The following is a 21,701-nucleotide window of genomic DNA, read 5'->3' on the forward strand; positions in this document are numbered from 1 at the left end:
CACTTTTGTACACTTAAAAATCGTTAAAAATTCTTTTAGTCATACGTCTCATTAATAATATGTGGTATGTACACACATATACACAATGTACAGAAAACCCATGTGCGCTGGGTTCGAGAATGTCCGTCGTACATTTATATATAATACAACGAGCAAAGATAGGTAGGTATAGGTGGAAAGAGTATACAAACGAAAGAACAGTAAAAAGGGATGACAGCGATCGCCGTGGGCGATGCCTGTCTCTCGCGTAAGTCGTTCAAATCACGATCGCGAAACTCGCGACCGAGTACGCGCGAAAAATAAAAATACAATCGCGGCCGCACATGCGGTACCGCGTCTCAACGTTTCTACTTCTCCGTTTCGACTCTCGTTGTGTGTGTAAACATGTGGATGTGTCTGTGTATGCGCGTGTGTGTGTGTGTGTGTGTGTGTGTAAACGCACATGTCCCGTACCAATGTACATGTACAAGTATATGCGTGTGAGAGAACGCGAGCGATTACGCCCGCGATACAAGAGACAATGAAGAAAGGCGTATCGAGCCTAAGTACAAACCCAAACCGGGCACAAATCGTCATCACCGTCGCGGTTTCAACGCGCGTCTCTTCTTCCGTGTCTCTCTCGCGCTCCCAGAAGTCGCGAGAGATATAATTAATATTTTCTTTTCTTTTCAACCTTCTCCCTGTCGCGCGTTAACCGCTCTACAAGAGATCCGTATGTACACTGTGTGTAGAACCGACTGCCAGCGTGCAATTTGCCAAAGACTTCTTCTCAGGACCGGTCGCAAAACGAGCAAAACCGAACAACACGTTTTTTTAATTCGACCTTTATCGAAACACGTCGTCAGAGCCGCCGCCGTGGCGCGCTCTTCCTCCCTTCGCGCGTCTACGTTGCGGCATCGCGCGAAACAAAATCGTCCACTTTCCCCCCGTTTCACCCTTTCCTCTCCTTCTCCCCTATATGGACGTCAACAACTTCGTGAGAATCCGTATCGCACCAGACAACGTCTTTGGCTCGAGTCGTTCCCGTTGGCCTCACGCGTGACCAACGGTGTTTCTTCGTTTTTTGTTTTCTTATCACCGTTACCAAAAGCGTTTCGGCAAAACCTTCACGGTTTCCACCAGTTTAACAGCCCCCCTCTTTAAACGGAGGTCAGAAAATTTGAGCCCTGAATCGACATCGTGAGGCTCCCTTAAGTTTCCCGCTCCTTCTTGACCTTGAGCGCGGAGCCCGTGGTGTCCTCGCCGAGTATGGTGGCGATCTCACCCTGCATGAAGGCCCACGGCACCTGACTATTAGCCAGCGGGCACTTCTCACCGCTCGGACAATAAACCTGCAACACGATCCGTGAAGAATGAAAAAGTTGTCGTACGACAACGTCCATCGCTCGATCTCTTCTCTTCATAACTGCGCCTGCTGAAGCTATCTCCTCGTAAAATCTTTCTCCTTTCTTCTCTCATTCATCAGATGTCAAATAAATATTACGATAACAGTCATACATTAATGTAAATGTCATATATTAATGTACTAAACTACTAATACAATAGATTGATTCAAAAGTCTTTTCTTTCATAAACGCTAAACAACAAGCGTTGAAATGAACAAAGCATCTTCCCGGTAGAAACACATCGGCAAAACCTCTATATTCTCCATGCACAAAGAGTCTTTTTGAATCAACCTAATATATTCACTCCATTTCGAGTGCACACAATACAGCTTAGTGCAGTTATAAAGAGCAGATCTACTCCATCATGAGATTGCCATGCGACGATCGTTACATATCGATCATCGCCAAACTAAATCTCACTAGAGACTGTCAGAGGGACACGAAGAAGTACGAATGGGACACTCACCTCCGCGCCGGCTCCCTGTCTCTTTATGCTATCCCGACTGCAAGGGAAGCAGAATTTGTGATGCGGCACGCTGGGACACTGAACGAAATGCGTGTCTTCCAAGCGCTCTTGGCATAGCGTACACTTGAGGGTAGGTGCCGAGACCGGTTCGGCGCCAGCAGCTTGGGCAACCGCGCCCTCAGAGGACGTCGTCACAGTCGTCGATGACACCTGTCTAGAACTACTGGACCGCCTACCTGAACCTGTGAATCATCGACGTGCAACATTGAGCATTATATATCGCGACCTTGCCGACGTCTCTCAACCGAGCAATCCCCAAGACGGGTAATCATGGTCGTCAATTTACCTGAACTGTTCGGGCTATGCTGGGAGCCTCTGGAGGCGCTGCGTTGTTGAGCATTCGCAGCAGTGGTCGGCGGACTTCTGCTAGTAGGACTGGGATTATTCGGCGGCTGTGGCACTGGCTCCGGGGATGTCAGATTGTCGGCGACTGACATCAAAGCGGCCATCGGTGACGGACCGTTTGCTGAACCCTACGGCAAAAATAAAACCTCATCATTAGCCGACGTATTGTCGGCTCTGTGATTGATTTGTTCAAGCGGATATCTTTTAGCAAAGCAGAAACGACTCTAGACTCGTAGCCAGTTCTATCAACATGATAATAACTAGTATCAACAACAATAATAATAATAACTTTATTATAATTATATTACTCTTGTTATTATTACTAATTGCTGTTTTTTATTCCGAATATTGTTTGTATGCTAATGGGTTTTCCCGTAAAAATAAGTAGTCCCGTAAATAAATGAATAATACTGACACGTACCTGATGATGATTCGACTGTGAATTGTCATTGGCGCTTTCCTGTGCCGGTGGCGGCGGTGGTGGAGGACTCGTTCTTGGACGAAGAGGCGATCCTCCACCGTTGGCCGCGACATTAGCCGGTGCCAACGGAATAGATGGTCCGACGTATGCACCTGAAAACGCAACAACAACAATCGTCAAACACACATTTCTCGAAGCGGAATATACGTCACAGGGACGAGCTAATATTTCAGAGTAGCGAAATGACTCCTCGATGGGAATATTACAATTAATGTTCCAATTTCCACGCTCCCAGTGTGACTGAAAAAAAGTTCGTTCGTGGAAGTTCTCGAGCGATAAATGCATCGCCTATCGGTCTCACGTGATTCTATTTGAGACTGATTCAGCCACGGAGTGGATTGACACGACTGTTGAGAACGACGCGTCGGTCAGATGCCGCTACGACGCGAGAATGATCGAAAACGACGACGACGACGACGACGACGAGACGACCGGCATTCTACCGCGAGTTCAGATTGTCCTTGCCTGCCGGCACTTTTTGCGCTTCGCACGCAATCTGCGTGGAATGTTAGCCCTTGCACTAATCGCAGCCTATGCAGCACAATGACTTCATTGCCGCTTCGCCGACAAAAATAAATGTGTCGCTTCGCTGCGCGACGCCGATAATGGTATGAGCGCGGAGACGATTACAAGAAACGGGACGAGGTGAATATAAGTGAATCGTATTCCCCTCCCCCGCCGACGCGTCACATTACGTCAGAAGACAGCGGGCCATTTTCTCTCGAACGCGAACCTTGAATCTAGATTTCCATCGAAATCCGCGTCTCTTTCTCTCTCAACGAGGAGGAAACTCGGTCGTCGTGAGTCGCGCACAATCGAATCACTCTCCGCCGCGACTGCTGTTTTTTATGAGCAGCGACATTCACTCCGGGAGGTATCAAAGTATTTTTAATGACACTCCGTATATTTAAGCAGAAACCCGATAAAAAGCGCACATCGAGCGCACCAAAATAAGTCCGGATCAATCTCTCTGTCGAGCGAACGAGCGAAAAACTCTCGTAACCGCGACGGTTATCGATTCCGGCCACGAGAAGTGTTAATTATGTCGATCGTTACGGTAAACTTGCCATCGTCATCCGAGAAGAGGAAGCGAGGAGAGAGAGAGATGGCAGAGCTGGATACAGTTTCCGTCGATTATTCATACGTCGAAGAACAATACACACGCGCTCTCTCTCTCTCTCTCTCTCTCTCTCTCTCTCTCTCTCTCTCTCTCTCTCTCTCTCTCTCTCTCTAGTGAGAGGGAAAGAGAGGGAGAGAATTATATTGTTGTATCACCGCTTTTGGCGAGCTCAATAATCTCACTTATCTCACTCACTACCTAACACACTTTCATTAACATCTTTTTGGGTATCGTGACGCGTACCAAAAGGTCGGCCTTATCCGTGACAGTTGTGAGAGTACACGCTGCATTTCGATGTTTTGTTTCGACCCGGCGAATCGCCTGAAGGAGCAGTCGAATTGATTACCAGGCATACCGCGTGCACGTGCACGCACAAAACTACGATATGCCGCTAACGACGACGACGACGACGACGACGACGACGACGACGACGACGACGACGACGATGATAATGCGTACATCATCTCGACGGCCAAGTTACCGTATTGCGTTGTACCGTCAATGATTTTCGACTACGCGTCGATCGTTGCACTTCATGAATCAGAAGATTAAGTCGCCGACAGAAAGAAAGAATTTGTTTCTGTATCGTGAAAAAATAAGCGATATAGTGAAGTAGCGCGAGGCAACACTGTTGGACCCGAATTCAAAGGAAAAGGGAGAGAAGAAACGATAATGAGGAAAGAAAAATGATTACGAAAGAACGAAAATACGCAGGTAATTTTTTTCTTCTTTTTTTTTTTAATTCGGTAAGGATCTTTTCCTTCTTCATCTGATTTCTCTCTGACAGATACATCCATCTATTTATCCGCCATAGATTTCTTTTATTCTCTCTCTCTCTCTCTCTCTCTCCTTTTCCTCTGATCCGCGCTATTCATTACGCGTCTGGCCACGTCGCTGCCACTCGCTATTCCGCTCTAATCTCGCCAGTCGCGTTTCGTCGCGAGCGAGCGGAATACTCTCGCTTCAATTACGCGCATTTGGCGCGCATCGCGCGTCTTTAGTGTACGCGCGAGCACACCGAGACTCGGTCGTCAGCGTGTAGCCTCGACAAACGCGATTTCTTCTCACGTACGCGATCGTTACTCGTTAACACGATACATTCGAAATATTTCCAGGAAGTCGTCCGACCACCAGCGACTCACCGAAACACGCTGTCGCGCCCGTCGAACACGTCGTCTCGTATCGCCTCGCGCACCGCGCGAGTTTGTCCCGATATATTTCTGTATGTGTAGCGCGTAAAAATATAACGCGCCAGATAAACCGGATCTTGATTCTTCGAGTGTATTTGATTTACGCGCTTAATAACGCGCTTGTCTGATAAACCGGCTTCAATTTGTCTAGCGGTAAATACGGCATGTTATCGCGTGCGCGCAACCACGGAGAAATCGTTTACTCATGTTTGACAATGTTGCGCAGTTGAGGGTTTACGTTTGCTCTGAGTGTTGTTTGAATTTCATACATGTCGCTCTCATTCCTCTCCCGCCGCCTCGCCTCTCTCTCTCTCTCTCTCTCTCTCTTTCTCTCTAAAAGAGCACACGTGGCGATTGCATCAACACTGGCGCGTGTCGCGCATAATTATCGTTCGTTCAAACGCTCGATCCAATTACAGGAGATCGACACGGTTGCTCAAAGAGAAAAAGAAACTCCGGTACCGCAACACAATTAATAGCGGATACGCATACATACGCGGATAATCGCGGAAATGTGGATGGCGTAGAGACGGAAATGTCACGCGCACGCGAGTCACGCCGACACAAAGATGGAAACTCGATCCCGGAAAAATGCGCGTTGCGGTCGCATCACAAATTCTGGCGTCAATTGGCTAGTAGGAAAAAAAAGAAGGGGAAAAAGAAGAAACTCGTCGGCGACGATACGGGCGGGAGGAGGAGAGGAAAATCACTGCGATAAAGATCTTTTTCGCTTCAGCCTGACCTCTCTCTCTCTCTCTCTCTCTCTCTCTCTCTCTCTCTCTCTCTCTCTCTCTCTCTCTCTCTCTCTCTCGCTCGCTCTATCTCTCTCTCTCGGCAAAACGTCATCCACGTCCGTCGATACTATTTTTAACTACGGAGCTAAAATACACGCAGCCTACATATCTCATCGACGTGCAGCGTCACGCAGCAACGAATATACGTCGACGTGTCTCTCTCTCTCACTCTCTCACTCTCTCTCTCTCTCTCTCTCTCTCTCTCTCTCTCTCTCTCTCTCTCTCTCTCTCTCTCTCTCTCTCTCTCTCTCTCTCTCTCTCTCTCTCTCTCTCTCTCTCTCTCTCTCTCTCTGTCTGTCTGTCTGTCTGTCTCCCCCTTCTCGCTCTCTCGCGAGAGTCAAAGGGTCGGCTGAAAAGGTCTCGAGCGTGAGGCGACAAACGCAAGCGAGACGAGAAAAACGACGACGAGGACGACGATGACAACAACAACGACACAACTATAACTCATTGGCCGCACGAACGAGCGGATAGAATCATTCGGTCACGGCTGTTCGCGCAGTGACACGCAATCCCGCGTGCGGATACGCGGTCCTCCTCCGCGGTCCGCGTCAGCCATGCCCCTCTCTTCTCCGGTTCTCGGGACGTCGAGGAATTACTCTCCGGTGTGTACCGCCCGCGAGAGTCATCGAGGCCTCGCCTACGGCACGCCGCGAAGAAGCAGATAGAGCGGAAGAAGGACGGAGAAGGAAGAGAGGAGGAGGAGGAGGAGGAGGAGGAAAAGAGAGAAATTACGGAGAGCAAGTGAATAAAAGGGAGATAGCGCGCGCGCGAGCGCGATCGAATGCCACCGGGTAGACGTGTGACCAGTACTTTTCCGTGACGGCTCCGATACGGCGAGACGCGCGTCTCTCTATCTTGGAGATCGCTCGGGGAAGAACGCGGCATGCTGGAGCGAGTGAAACGGATCAGAGCCGTAAGATGAAGAGAGGAGGGCGATATGAAAGGAAAGAAGCGTAAGGAGAGAGAGAAAGAGAGAGAGAGAGAGAGGAGGGAGGGGGGAGGGGGGAGAGAGAGAGAGAGAGAGAGAGAGAGAGAGAGAGAGAGAGAGAGAGAGAGAGAGAGAGAGAGAGAGAGAGAGAGAGAGAGACGTGAGGGAAAACGCGTGTGCGCCTCTCCGTAACCGACACATCGCATCACACGTAGGCGGCCCCGGCTTAGTCACACTCAATCAGGGTCGTGCCAAGCTCGCGCGATTTGTTCGGTCGTCACTAGGAGCATAGCTTGCACATTATAACCCGCACCTTGTGTGTCTGTATAACTTGCGTCAGGCTACGTAGATGGTCTCGCTGACCGCGATCATCGTCGTCGTCATCGTCGTTTGGGTCATCGGGTTAGTCGCGGCGCTCGCGAATCGAACCGATTTCGCTACACGAGACAGTCGCGCGATTGGAAGGTCGAGGCGAAAATAATCGATACATGCTTCGGAGAAGCACGCGAGCTGCTTCTTCTTTTTTGGGATTCTTTTTTCTCTCTCGCTCGATAACTGCATCTTTTATAGTCGTTTTCTAGAAGTTGTACGTAATGCTTCGATGATCTCGATGAAATGGACAGACGGATTGTTCCCTCTTCACTTGACGAACTCCCATCCATGCCTGTTTGCCTCAATGCACGAGATAGTCCGTAGTAGATTTAATGTCGCTTCGCTTAGCAATGAAGAGCTCAGCCTTCGGTAAACGATCTAACCGTAGTAATATCAAGTGTCGCTTCGAATCCGAGCGAGGAGATGCGCGCGTAAAACGAGGCAAAATTGCGCATTAAAGGCGCAAAGTCGCGCTGACGAATACGTCAGCCGAGCGTCGTTCACAAAGACGAAAGGAATGCATTGTTTTTGAACGCGAATAAATTTTTATCTATGCGACTTAATGGAGCCACTATAACGCGGTATCGCGCGATTCCCATCAATAGAGGTGCTGCAGGAAATGCATTTCTTACGACATACACGTGTTTACGCTCGACGTCCGTATCACTGAGGTGAACGTAAAATTTTATTTTTACTCCCGCGCCGTGTGTGACTCACTCACGTCTAGGCGACGACTTCAAATGCGCGTCACGCCGTTTCCTTCTCAACTGTCAACGATATAAAATGTAATTCTGTAACATGTGTCAAGATTGAGATCTTCATCGGGAAGAGAAATGAGAAGAAGTCGATCACGATATTATTCGCTCGCGTGAAGCTCAAGCCCTGAGAAGAACCCCTTTAAGATACCCTCGAGTATGCAAATTATTTCATCTCTCCTCGTAGAGAGAGAAAGAGAGAGAGAGTGTGTGTGTGTGTGTGTTATCGCTCTCGCGTGTACACAGGGTGTCCCGAGTTGAAATACGCAAATGAACCCCCGCCTCTGAGTCGTCTAGACTGCAAAAACACGAAAGCACCGTCGTCGTCATTGTCGTCGTTGCGTATTCTAACCTGTGTATTAGAAGAAAAAATCGCGAAGGGATTGAAAGGAAAAATCACCTCATTGCGAATTATCGTCACTTTTGGCGCCAACCATATTTTACCGTTCCAATGAAAAAGTCTCATATCTCATATTATACTACAAAATGTACGTACTCATATCATAAATAATGGATAATAATGGAATGGATAATAATGGAAAATAATGGATAATATGAACTGCACACACAATATAAAGTTATTATCGACAATATTCTATTAACGCTTATCGCAAAGAGGAGGCTTTTCCCGGCGGTATAATTATTTCATCACGCAATTACATTGACAGATATCGCTCTTTCTGCCAGCATAGATTCACCCGACCGATCGACCGGTCACGTCATTTTTCTCTCCATTCATTTTATTTTTAGTAACGATTCTCACGCGAGTACTCGTGCGCCACGTCCCTGGCACGACTTCGCGTATCGCTCTGCCGGCTGCGGCTGCTGATCGGCTCTGTAGTGGCCTTGTTTCGAAAGTACGACCCCTCCAGGCACGTTGTCGTTCGTCGATATGCGCATTTATGCCTGTCGTGTGTACGCGCGCTCTCTCTCTCTCTCTCTCTCTCTCTCTCTCTCTCTCTCTCTCTCTCTCTCTCTCTCTCTCTCTCTCTCTCTCTCTTTCTCTCTCTCTCGGCCGCACGTTGGATACGTACGTGCGTGCGTGCGTGCGTGCGTGCGTGCGTGCGTGCGTGCATGCGTGCATACGTACGCATGTATGTATATGTACGTATATATGTACGTGCATATCACGTACGTGAAACTCGTCCCGATGACGTAGCCAAGAGCGCAAAGTAGCTATCTGTACGCGATCGATCGAGCGTAGTCGAGCCAGCGCGCGATGCGTGTCGGTGATGATTGCGAAACGCGATTCGTCGAGCCGCTATCAATGTATCTCCCCGTCCTTGTCTCTCGCTACTACGCTCTCCACTATCACGGCTCGTAGTAGTGTTTCCAACCGTAGCCTCTCTCTCTCTCTCTCTCTCTCTCTCTCTCTCTCTCTCTCTCTCTCTCTCTCTCTCTCTCTCTCGCCGCGACCGGTCCTTCTCTTTCGGAACCTAAAGACCCTGTGCGTTTCATGGCTCTCACGCCGCGTGAAACGAATCTCGCGGATTCGCCCGAGATTTTGCCAACCGCCATCTCTTGACAAAGCATCATCGTTTCAACGATTCTCCCGAACGCGGGAAAAAGTATCGGTCACCACGACAGATCGAATTCGTCGAATTTGCGCTCCGTTCCGTCTGCTCTGAAATAACGCTGCGACTCGGGTTAGACGTGAAAACAGCTTCCAGCTGTCCTTTAGTTGTTCTTTGAGTCAGTGCACATCACAATTCGTGTATAAAAAATCGTATAAATACTCAATAAAATAATAGTAATAATAATAATAATAATAATAATAATAATAATTCCTAGTGTAGAGAGAGCCTAATGCGACGACCGTGCGTAGCAGCGCGCAGCAGCGCGTTCGGCGTTTTATTATGAATACAAACGACATTCCCGGCAGCTCTCTCGCTCCCGCGCTCATTTCGATTCCCAGTCGCACGTAGCGTACGCGATACGTGAGCGTATTCGCGCGCGCGTTCGGCCAGTCAAACAGTCGACAGACCGTATCTGCTCTTGCCGCATGATTGATCACGGCTGACGTTGCCGCGCGCGGAAACTAACTGACGTAACGTACGTGCTTAACGTTCGCGAAACGAGATTGCTCGCAAACACACACCCGGCCGCGGATCACGTTCGGTTTAATACCGGGCATTTCGCGCAGCGTGGAGCGCACAAAGCCGACCGTTGATTCTCTCGTTCGCCGCGCGTTCGATCCGCGTTAACCGCGTGTGAAAAGTTACGTCGGACGCGCCGCGTCGACGCGGGGAACGCCGTTATCGAAGAAGATCTCGCGCTCAGCCTCCGATGAGTAATCTTCAGAGTGTGTGAGAGAGTATGTGTGCGCGTGCGCGCGAAAAATATTAATCGTTGGGACCAGCACACGTGGGCGGGGTAGTGAGGTTCGTGTTAGCCGGCTCTCCTTCGTGATATTTCGCGCCGCGACGATAGGATCGGCGATGCGAAAGCCCCTTGAATCGAGCTGTGACATTGTCAACTTCCTATCCGACGAGCTTCTGCGAGATTTTCAACAAGAACGTCCAATACACGAGATATTTATTTAGAAGAGTTCGCACACACACACACACACGCGCGCGCGCGCGTACAAACGTCGTTTCAAAGGGAAATCCGACGGTGCACGCGGTGCGCCAACGCGACTGTTCGCGTTGCACCAGTCCGAAAAACGTCATCGTTTGAGAGTTGGGCAAATAACGCTCGACGACGCGATAGCGAGTGCATAATAAATTACCCGTGCACCTCATAAATCGCAGGGAGTTACGCGAGAGGCGTGAATAGGTGTATCACAAGGTTAAACATGAAGAATTCGACTCGGGACTGTACATAATTCACGCGGAAACGCTCTCCCCCTCGTTCTCTTTGGTGAACTCGTAAAATGGGTAACACACGGTAATAATGTCGTTGGCAGCGGCTCAGATGCGAATCGAAGCGGGTGATTTTTCGGGCGAATGTGTCGTAATGTCGTGCGATACGCGACGTGGGATTAAACGGACAAGAAGAAGGATTGCGGTGCGCGTTACAGCCACCTCCATTTGCGAGATTCAGTTTCCATTAAGGAAAATGGTGCTGTCAGCGCGCCCTCGCATGCTCCCCGTTGTAAATCGAGGGAGCCTCGATGATGGACGACGGTCACGGAGTGATGCATGTGATGTTTCGTGCGGGGGCACGAAAATTCAATGCCACGCCGCGGAAAATCAGCGGACCTCGTCACGTCGGGAAAATCAAATCCTCTACGTCGTGATAATTGGCCAAACGATTGTGACGTCGAAAAAATTATCGATTAATTATCCGTATCCTCCGTCCTCCGGAATATCTTCGATTGAAATCTCGCTCGAAACGAGTGAAAACTCACTCAACGGAATAGTGAAAAATCCCACCACTCTCTCGGGACCTCGGGAGAAGAATGAATGTCTCATTCAACCTTAGAATGGATTCCGTGATGTGACTCCGTGACTCAATGAAGGTTTCAATTAATTAGAACAAATTTGCACGAGACGATTTAATTTCCAAGTGAAATTATTTACTCGATGATACAGGGAGAATTCACTCTGCACGAATGAGGACTCAAATCCGATGGTTCTTTTACTTATTCATCGAAATCTCGCTTGAAGCGATCTAACGAAGAGTTGCGCGCGAAGGTAAATTTCGAAATAACTCGCGCAAATTGCAACAACTTGGCGAGAACTCGACGGCGGTTATCTCGCTGGAGATAAACGATATTACGTACTAATATCGTAGAGCCACGTGTGGGGTCGGAAAAATCTAGCGAGCGACTAATCGCGAAAGATCCACAAATCACCAAGACGGCCCGGAATCAAAGATCAGCGTAATTTCTCCGGATCCTCCGAGCCGCTCCGCAGCTCTCACACAATCCGCGTTTATTTCCAGAGATCCCGATCTTTGCCAGCGGTGATCTATTTTTATCGAAACACTCGTACGTAGCCGTGGACACTATCTCTCCAACGGAAGCGGTAACCTCAAGGATAAAAAAAAAGTCTTAACAGGAAAAACAAGCGAATCTCGTTGATGCATCTTTTTCCCCGTTTCTTTCTCGGAGACGCGCACTACATCATCGGGCGGCACTCGCGTATTCGCGACACACGTCGATGTAACCAGAAAGCGGCGTTACGGGCTACCGTAACTAATATTTACGGAAGTCGCACGCGTGTACACGAACGATGGACCCGATACGAACAATTCTTCAAAAATACCTACATGGGATATCTCAGCTCGACACGTTTATCGTCCAAGAGATCGCGCGGCAAAAATACTACGGTGTGCAAAAGTAATGTCGCGACATCTACATGCAGACCCTTCGAAACGATTTATCTAAATGTTCATATTGATATTTCCACAAATAGTGATAATGAGTGAGTGAGTGAGCGAGTGAGCGAGCGAGCGAGAGAGAGAGAGAGAGAGAGAGAGAGAGAGAGAGAGAGAGAGAGAGAGAGAGAGAGAGAGAGAGAGAGAGAGAGAGAGAGAGAGAGAGAGAGGCCTACGATAAAATATCATAAAAAAGTACACAGGTTGACACAATAGTTTCGACATATAAAGATTTATTCTTCTAAATATTAACGTTTTTCTTATACAAAGTTCCAAGGTGCTATCAAGGCCAGTCTGTATACTTCATGTACGAAAGTATGTACAAAGAGCACATAATAAAAAGAAACACTGCTGATAATAAAGTATATTACTGAAATAATATATGTCGATATACGCTCGGAGATATTCGATATATCTAAAAAAAACCCTTTGGGAATACTGAAACCGAGAGAATGTGGAATTTGCAAGAAAATCTAACTGGGAGCAGTCTCTGAAATCGGAGAGAGAGAGAGAGAGAGTAGCCAAGAGCTGCGGCAAGACATCATAGCGATTGAACTTGTCGTGAAGAATTTCATTATAATCTGCAGAGCCATAATCGCGGTATTTCTACAAAAACGTTCTACACGCTCGCTCGAAACGTCGTACACGTCGAATAACAACGCGATAACGCGATAGTTCTCGATCATCAGGCCAACCCACGGCTGTTATCGCGCGAGAAAGAAAGAAGAGAAAAAGAAGAGAGATAAAAACGACCGACATCAGACGGCGCGACAAGATCTCGCATGCCGGCGCTCTGTATACTCAGCTGTTTGGCGTTCTACGTCACTGCACCGGGTGTCGCGAAAACAACGTACGCGCGCGCGCGCTTGTTCGCTCGCTCGCTGTCGAGCTCACGCGCATCCTCCCTTTCTCTCTCTCCCTTTCTCTCTCTCTCTCTCTCTCTCTCTCTCTCTCTCTCTCTCTCTCTCTCTCTCTCTCGACTCGATCCCAGCAAGGTTGTTGCCCTCGAAAATTTATTGCTCACGGACGCGGATCGCGAAACGTCATACTGAACACGCGTCCCCGTTTGATCTATCTCTCCTCGCCGAGCGCGTGAGGTCTTCAAGATCATCTTGAAGAATATGATTCCTGATGAAAAATTTACGGCGAAAAACGCACCGTTATTAACGCGGTAGCCGAAAAGATGCGTGAAAAGTGCTCTAATGTGAGACAGGATTTATGATTCCGCGAGCTAGAGAAGCGGCGAGAGCCCATTACAGCGTCGGGCATCGATGCACGGTTTAAAGTCCGCGCGGAGAGCAGACACGTGGGTGACACGTGCCAAGCAGTCTTCTCGCGTGTCGTTACGCTCTCTAGATTGAAGGCGCGCGCGGGGCATTTGGCCGAGAAAATTGTAAGGATATTGTTTCGGGAAGAATGCGAGGAGTCCGCGTTGGACGTCACAAAGATTGTGTCACCTTTTTTTTCCAACGAGCCCCCCTATATTGCCGTATCTAATACGGGATTTGTTCCTTCAGTAGTTTCTAGAATGGAAATGCAGCTTTTCTACAGTTAAGTACCGGACACATTCTCGAGATAAAGATACTGAGATAAAGATACTTTTTCCTCCCGTTGATGATTAAATCCGACTGAGGTTACTCACGGAACAAGAAAAGGACACAAGAGGCGTGACTACCACCGTTCAGGCACTGCGATTACGGTTCGAAGACGAGCTTGTTTTTTTTCTTTTCTTTTTTTTTTGCGAAGACCGTAGTGACCGGTCCGATAACTGTAGAAAGGCTCGGCGTGTTAAGGTCGAATCAGAAAGTGGCCCCGCAGTGTCGAAATAACGGTCGATGAGCAAGGTCACCGACTCGTAGGTTAGGCTAGGTTAGATTACGCATACACGTCGTCGCCGACGACGACAGTAATGTACCTCTCTTCGTCAATGGGACGCGTATACGGTGAAAAGCAGCGCGCGCGAAGCAAGAAAAGGGGGGCACGCTACAGTTATTCCGGCGCGCGATGTGATGCGAAATGTCACGACGCGCAACGACGGAGGGGGGAAAGGGGAGGAAAGGGGAGAGAGCTAGCGCGAGAGAGACCTCGAACCGGTTTCGTCTCACCGCGGCCTGCATCCGCCACTGATGCAAGTGCGATGCAACGCGAGATGAAGGGAGAGGATGCGCGAGCAAGAGGAGAAGGAGGAGGAGGAGGAGGAGGAGGAGGAGGAGGAGGAGGAGCAGGTGGAGCGGTGGAGGAGGACGCGAGCCAGCAGCATTTGTTACAAAGTGACGGTTACTAACGATCTTGTAAGAACCGAACAACCGTCAACAACTGAACAATCGAACGCGTTAAAATATGCATTCGCTTCGCTTCGCGCTATGATTTAACATGGCGGAGTCGCGTATCGCGATCCAACTGCGAATTACGCGGCTCGCATCATTCGCGCACAGCGTGATTCTCTCTTCTTCTTCCTTGTATCCCTGTTGATTCCGCGCGATTCACCTCCACGGTTTAATAAGTAATGCCTGCACGTGATCGATATCTCTCTTGATATTCCCATTTTCCACGAAGAATTTATTCACAGCCGGTTACCTCTAGCGCGCGCGCGGTCATCGCTAATGAATTTCCCCGAGTCGTCATGCCCTCACGTCGTGCCGCGCTTTGACGTGCAGCAGTCACGCTAGATGTTAATTAATCGCCGCTTTTTCAACGCATCGTTTGCGTACGCCTCTTAGAAAGTTCCTTTCACTGGTTACTCAATTATTTTTCTTGCCGTGCAGCAGCACATCATACACACACGGCCGGGCTATAATCGGACTCTCTTCAACACCACAATCGCGCCCCGTTTTTTTGCAAACGAGTCACTCCGAGCGCGCGTTCGCTTTCTACGATATTATCTTCCTCGTCGGAAAGAAGGCAGACTTTAACTCAATTTGCGAGAGAAAAAGAGCGAGAAGACGTCGTCGTCGTCGTCGTCGTCGTCACAGCGATATCGCCGAGTATCGGTAACATCAGTCGACTTCGACTGATAACCTGTCACCGTCACGAGCTCCTCCTCCCCGCCGAAGCTGACGAGCGGATTCACATTATACACGCGTACTCGCTAGAGCACTCTCCGCGACATGAAAAGAGGCGTCAAAGCGACGAAGCAATTATCGCCGATGTCGCACACTCGCGCGCTACCGCCGCGCCGGTTCAACGCTCGCGGCTTTCGCGACTCATTATGAGAAGCGAGCGAGCAATTATTAATCGCCGCAAGACGCGTATCGCGTGCTCCCGACGCGCGCGGGAAACGAGCGAGATATTGATAATTGTGTCATTGCGACGTGTGGCCCAATTGTTAGCCGAGGCGGGCCGGCGCCGGAGAGGAACGTGTTCTTATCGGCGACGTGCCTTGCGATCGGCGGACCTGTCAAAACTCGCGAATCCTCCCCTCGCGTTATACGCCCCGACGTAAGCGTCTGCGGCCACCAGGACGCTCGCGTGCCGCGAATTCCGCGCGCGCGGAACGGCTGCGTGCTTGTTCAGTAGATGGGCTACCTCCTCTCGCGGACACGAACAGGATTCGTTATTGAGCGGCGGCGGCGGCGGCGGCGGCGGCGGCGGCGGCGGCGGCGATAGCGACAGCGACGACGACAACGACGACGACGATCACGGGCATACAACGGTCTCATTCATCGGGTATAAATACGGCGCGGCGGCCGTGACGTCACCTGATTGGACGTTACGACATGGCAACTGAATGTATCTTTTGGTCGTCCCATCACGTGCTCGACGTACGTCTCTTTTGTACGCGTTCGGACGCCGGTCGAAGGAGAGGGACGAACGTGGACGGATGGATAGCTGGCTGGCAGGCAAGAGAGACGAGGGGAACGAAGGGGGAACGAAGCTCTTGGAGGACGTTAGCTTCCTTTTAACGCGATCTCTCCCAAACACGCGGCGTACGTACGTGTGTGTGTGTGTGTGTGTGCGTGTGTGTGTGTGTGTGTGTGTGTGTGTGTGTGTGCGCGCGTGCGTGTGTGAGTGCATGTACGCGTATGTGTGCAAGGTACCATGTTCGTATAGAGCGTCGTAGCGATACAGGCGTGTGCGCGTGGCGTTGCCTTCTCCGCGCCAGATGGCCACGAACGACGACGCGAGTCGCACACAGACCCCTCTCTTCACTATTTATAGAAGCCAACGATAAAAATGCCAGAACGCCGCCCGCGAAAAAATTACATCGACCCAGCTAGCTGCCGTCCGCCTATGCATGCGTGCGTATGTGCGCGGTCGGCGTCTCGGAACACGAGACGAGAGACGAGACAAGACAAGACAAGACGAGACAAGACAAAGACACACACACACACACACACACACACACACATATAACTGCTGTCTTAGCCGAGCGATTGTGCGCTCCGTGCGAAAAAACTGTCGCGAACGCAGCGCGAGTCGCGCGCGCACAACGTTCGTGATCGATCGCGATAACAAGAGACACGACGGCTCTCGCGAGAAGTTGACGATACACGCGCGCGACGCGCTACGACTTCCCTTTAAATCGGAGAACCGGGAGAAACAGAGAGAGAGAGAGAGAGAGAGAGAGAGAGAGAGAGAGAAACGCGGGTGGATTCTCAAAGAGCTTACGCACGTTCCTATTTGGTCATCTATACGCGCTGCGTACATTCCCGAAAATAGATTCCGTTCGGCGTTCGCTGCTCATCGGAGGTTCTTCATAAACAAAGGCAGCGCATTGCCGCCGCCGCCGCCGATTATAACTCGGATAGCTCCCTTCACCGCGGGAGATCGGCGGCGACCATACTTCGCGTTTGTGTGACTCGACAATGAACATCGGTCACACAGATCGGTATATACAACATCGATGTATATAATATATATAATGTCAGCCCTGTTGAATAAAATTCCGTATCTGTTTCCAAGTTGTACAATTTTTGAAAACATTTGTCGAGAGCCGCCCTCGCAACAGGAGTCTGGCGAGCTCACTTCCTGCTTAAGGATCGTAACTTCAGCTAACGGATTTCTAACTTGTCACAAAAGACTCACCATACCTACTGTGCTTTGTACTTTATTCCCATCGAGTCGCCGAAAAGAGAAAAAATCGCACGTCGACGAAAATTCTTTTCTCAAGCCGTGTTCTTTCTTTTCTTTCTCCGTTGACCATTCACAGTTCGCGTTAGCCGACCAAGAATGCGATTCATTGGGTGCTTTACAGGCCCCGCGATTGCCTCTCTACAGCCAGGGTTGCTAGATGGCCTTGATTTCCAGGATTGTCCCGGAATTTCCGGAAAATCAGAATTTCAAGAAAATTATAATCATAGAATTTATGTTTTTAACTTTATGGTGTACTAGAGAGAAATGTGAGAGCAATCATTGGGATTTATAAGGTCGAAGAAAAATGTGTGTCTAAACTTCTCTCCGCTGGTAGCTAATTCACACAGTTATTCATTGCAAGTAAGCAACGACATCGATCTCTTAACCGTGTCTCTTACTCTTCCATCAGTGAAATTTAATTAAAATTCTCGCGAACAACCTATTTTTCAAGCTAAAAAATGTCCCGGAAATAGTAATTTTGCATCTGGCAACCCTATCCTACGGCACACACGAGAGATCAACAACAACAACGAGACGCGAGGTCGGGACGCCTTCGAAGCGCGTCCAATGAATCGCGCAGCGTTCGCCGAGACGGGACAGACAACACACACCACCGCGCGCGGGGACAGGTTTGATGTCGCCGGTCGATCGCTGCGCGCGCGCGTGTCCGCGAATAAGCAATAGCCAGCGGACCAGAAGTGGAAAGAACAAGAAGTCACTCACCGTTGGCCTTGAAGGTGGTCGCAGTTTCGAAACTGGGCGCGCGCACCGGGTGCTTCTCCTTGTTCCTGTCCTGCACATAGCTGACCGCAAGGCTGACCGCCGGCAAGGAGTCACCGCGCGTCAACGGCGGCCTCACCGGGTGCTGCTCCTCCAGGGAGAGCCTCTTCTCGCCGTGCTCGTCCTCGTCGATCGCCGAGATGCCGCGCTTGAGCTGCGTGATGCCGCGATTGTGGCCAAGGTTCACGTGATGCGCCACCGCGGCCAGATGGGCGCTCGGCAAACGCACATTGTTGCTCCTCATGCCGTTCGCCATCTCGTGACCCTCTTCGTGCTGGCGACTGATCTGCTGCTGGCGGGCGGCCGCCGCCGCCGCCGCCGTGCCCGAGTTGAACTCGGTGATGGAGTTGCGATGGTGCAGCTGCGAGTAGCCGGCCGCGATGTTGTGGTGCCGCGAGTGGCCTTGGCCGGCGGCGGTGTTCTGGATCGGCAGCACGTCGAGATTCGCGCCGCCGTTGTGCTCGCTGTGCGCGGCCGCGGTGCGGTAAGTCTTGGAGGCGGACGGCCGCGCGTCCTGGAAGCCGTGGGCTTTCTTCAGCTGCTTCGCGGACTCGAGCACGAGGTCGATGCGATCAGCGCCTTCGTAATTCACGCAGCCGCGGCACACCGGCTCTGAAAAGTCCATTATCATCGCCCAGGGCATCCTGGGCAGGTCGCACAGGTAGCACTGCGTTCGCTTGCCCATCATCTTGCCGGTTGGTAGCAACGCGCCGCGATCTCGGGGGAGTTGTGTTGCTGCCGCCGCCGCGCGCGCTGATAGCGCGCTGTGCTTGCTGCGATGGCGATTGAGTAGTATAGTAATAGTTAGCGGTAGCGGTAGTACCAGCGGACGTCGTTCACGGTTGCCGTTCTCCGCGCCGCGACTTATCACTCACACATCCACCACCGCGTTGTTCCCGCGCGCGCGCGCGCGCGCGTGTGTGCGTCTCTGATCCCCCAGGCTCCTCTCTCTTATCTCTCCCTCGCGGATAACGATGTATCTGTATCTTCGCGCACCGCACCGTTCGCCGTCGCGTCGTCGTCGCTCGTAAACGTCTCGTCCGCCGTGCACCTTGATCTCGCTCGTTCGCGCTCACGCGCGACCTATCGCGCCGCGTATTCCTACGCCACAGAACGCGCGCACTGAAAGCCGCCGCGACGAGAGACGAGGGACCGCGCGCGCTCTTTACTACTCTCTCTCTCTCTCTCTCTCTCTCTCTCGCTCTCTCTCTCTTTCCTTCTCACTCTGTAACTCTCTCTCTTTCTTTCTTTCTCTCTCTCTCTCTTTCTCTCTTTCTATCTCTCTCCCCTGTTCAGTTCACCTCGCGCGATCACTCCGCGCGACGAAGCGAAGATCGATGCTGACCGCGCGCGCGCGCGCGAACCTCCGCGACACTGCTTGTCCGAGAAACCGCTCGAAATAACGACGACAACGAGCCGAACGACGACGACAACGTCAACTGCCTCCGACCGTCTCGCGCGCACTCAGTCTCGGCTCGCGGGCACATGAGCCGCGAGAGGACGACCGCACGACGCCCGACTCTGCGCGACTTCGCGTCGTACTACGCCGCTACGGTCACTACGCGAACGAATCGTGGAACGGTCTCACGAAAAAGAGAGAAGTAGCGTCGTCGTCGACGTCGTCGCCGTCGCCTTCGGAAGGCGACGAGAAAGTTTGCGTCACTGGCTGGGAAAAATACAGCACGCCCCGAACGAGAGACGTCGCCGTCACGATCTTCCGATGTGTACTCGTATATGGGTGTGGGTGTGTGTATGTGTATATCGCACTATCTCGCGCACGCACTGCAAACTGACAAAAGAAGCAACGACAAATGCGAGGCACCGCGCGCGCACGGACACCGCACCGCGATCGCCGGTGTGGCGTGATGACGTATTGTTTCTCTCTCTCTCTCTCTCTCTCCCTCTCTCTCTCTCGTTCTCTTTCAGCGACACACGAGACACGCGAAATTAACGGATTATGCGCACCGTATATACGCGACACGGTGAACGTACACTTCGTCCGTCTGGCTGCCGTACGAAGAGACGAGCGCTCGAGAATGCGGCGGCAAAACCCGAGCCACGACCGTCGCGTACCCCTCTCCAGCGGCAAATCTAATACCGTCTCACTCGCTCTGCTTCCCCACCCTACACGTCTCTCTCGTTCCCTCTCTCTTTCTCTCCCTATGATCTCACCCTGCCCTCTCTCCCCTCACACGCTCGCGATCTCGCGCTCGCGCTTGTCTCGCAGATGCTTTCGGCTATACTCGGCTCTGTTCGGCTCTCCTCGCTTTTCAATCCATTACTCTCTCTCTCTCTCTCTCTCTCTCTCTCGCTCTCGCTCTTCTTCTCTGTTCCTCTTTCCCTCTCCCTCATGTGCTTATCTTCCTCCTCCCGCGCCAATCCTGCCGGGTGGCATTGCCAGTCGCTCCTCGTCCCCGATCCCCTCGCGACTCAGCTACGACGACGACGACGAGGACGACGACGACGACGACGACGACAACGACGAAGCGACGACGCGCTCCGCCAATCGGGCGTTGTGGCGTCATGTGCATGACGTCATAATCATGAAGCTGCGCATGCGCGCTGCGAAATGCCCTGGGGGACACGTAGGCAGCGACCGGGATCCGGAGTGCGAAACGCGAGGGGTCACTAGAGGGGTACGAAAGGGGGGAAGGAGGCTGCATGCTGTGCGCGCGCGCGCGCGCGCTCTCTCACATCAGCTCGGCGCCCACTCTTCGCAATGAGTGGCCGGTTTTACACCCGTGAAAAATAGATATTGTCGCGATGAGAGGGAACTTTATAGGTTCCTTGTAAAAAATGTCACCTTGCTCACATTGAAAATGAAGTAGATACGATCGATGGTAAAAGGATTGCGCAATGCTCCTTTTTTCGACGAATTTCGCAACGCATTTGCACCCGATAGGAAAATTCATTTCTTCTTTGGCAATCTTCAGGAAATAATGTTTTCCAGCGGATAATCTGAATGCGCTCAAAAGTTCATCATCGAGGTATAACTTTTCTCCCACGGATTGTGCATCTTTGACACTTGATGAAAGAGATTTATGCACACAGACTACTCGGCGCTCCACGGGAGGTTGCGAAGACTACTTACATTTGAAAAAATAGCCAGTACCACAAACATTCGACCTTTGTAGACGAAGGTAGTATGTCTGTCGATGAATGGGGAAAAGGAATATCATTTGTATCTTTCTCTCTCTCTCTCTCTCTCTCTCTCTCTCTCTCTCTCTCTCTCTCAAGAAGATGCAATCTGTATGCATAAATCCATAATAAAAGAAAGAAGAAACAATCAAGCAAGATTGACAGTTGAGAAAATGCAGCTGGAGATAACAAACATTTTATATCAATGCTCCGTACTAACCACGTTGACGACATGTGTTTGTTAATTTCGTCATTAACTCTGAAGCGGACGCGTGCGAATGTGACACGTGTTAACCGACTTGTTTCTTCGATCCTTCACCCCGACGATAAGATTTGCGATTCTAACGATTGGCCAACATCGCCAATGTCATGTGTCATAGCAGAATGGAGCGCACGTGGTACATATATCTGAGAGAACACAATGGCGCACATGATGCGCCAACGCTCGTGCTCGTGCTTCGCCTCGAAGAATCGCAAATCGCAAATTGAGAAAA

The 21,701-nt window shown here is 50.8% G+C and overlaps 1 protein-coding gene across 1 annotated transcript; it reads right to left on the minus strand.

Annotated features, from left to right (window-relative positions):
* Window positions 1-12: 12 nt before the first annotated feature.
* On the minus strand, window positions 13-20,178 carry Pits (Protein interacting with Ttk69 and Sin3A). Its single transcript, XM_011151523.3, has 5 exons — window positions 18,013-20,178; window positions 2,678-2,829; window positions 2,198-2,384; window positions 1,852-2,093; window positions 13-1,331 (listed from the first exon to the last, which is right to left on the minus strand). Exons 1-5 carry the CDS (start codon window positions 18,755-18,757, stop codon window positions 1,191-1,193), a joined length of 1,467 nt encoding a protein of 488 aa, XP_011149825.1. The 5' UTR covers window positions 18,758-20,178; the 3' UTR covers window positions 13-1,190.
* Window positions 20,179-21,701: the final 1,523 nt, after the last annotated feature.

This window comes from Harpegnathos saltator, unplaced genomic scaffold, assembly GCF_003227715.2.
Source record: "Harpegnathos saltator strain DR-91 unplaced genomic scaffold, Hsal_v8.6 scaffold15, whole genome shotgun sequence".
Lineage (NCBI taxonomy): Eukaryota > Metazoa > Arthropoda > Insecta > Hymenoptera > Formicidae > Harpegnathos > Harpegnathos saltator.

Coding starts and splice junctions, on each gene's coding strand:
- Pits (XM_011151523.3), bottom strand. CDS start 18,757: ATGATGGGCAAGCGAACGCAGTGCTACCTGTGCGACCTGCCCAGGATG. Junction 2,830..18,012: donor GACCACCTTCAAGGCCAACG/GTGAGTGACTTC, acceptor TTGCGTTTTCAG/GTGCATACGTCGGACCATCT. Junction 2,094..2,197: donor GCATAGCCCGAACAGTTCAG/GTAAATTGACGA, acceptor GATGATTCACAG/GTTCAGGTAGGCGGTCCAGT.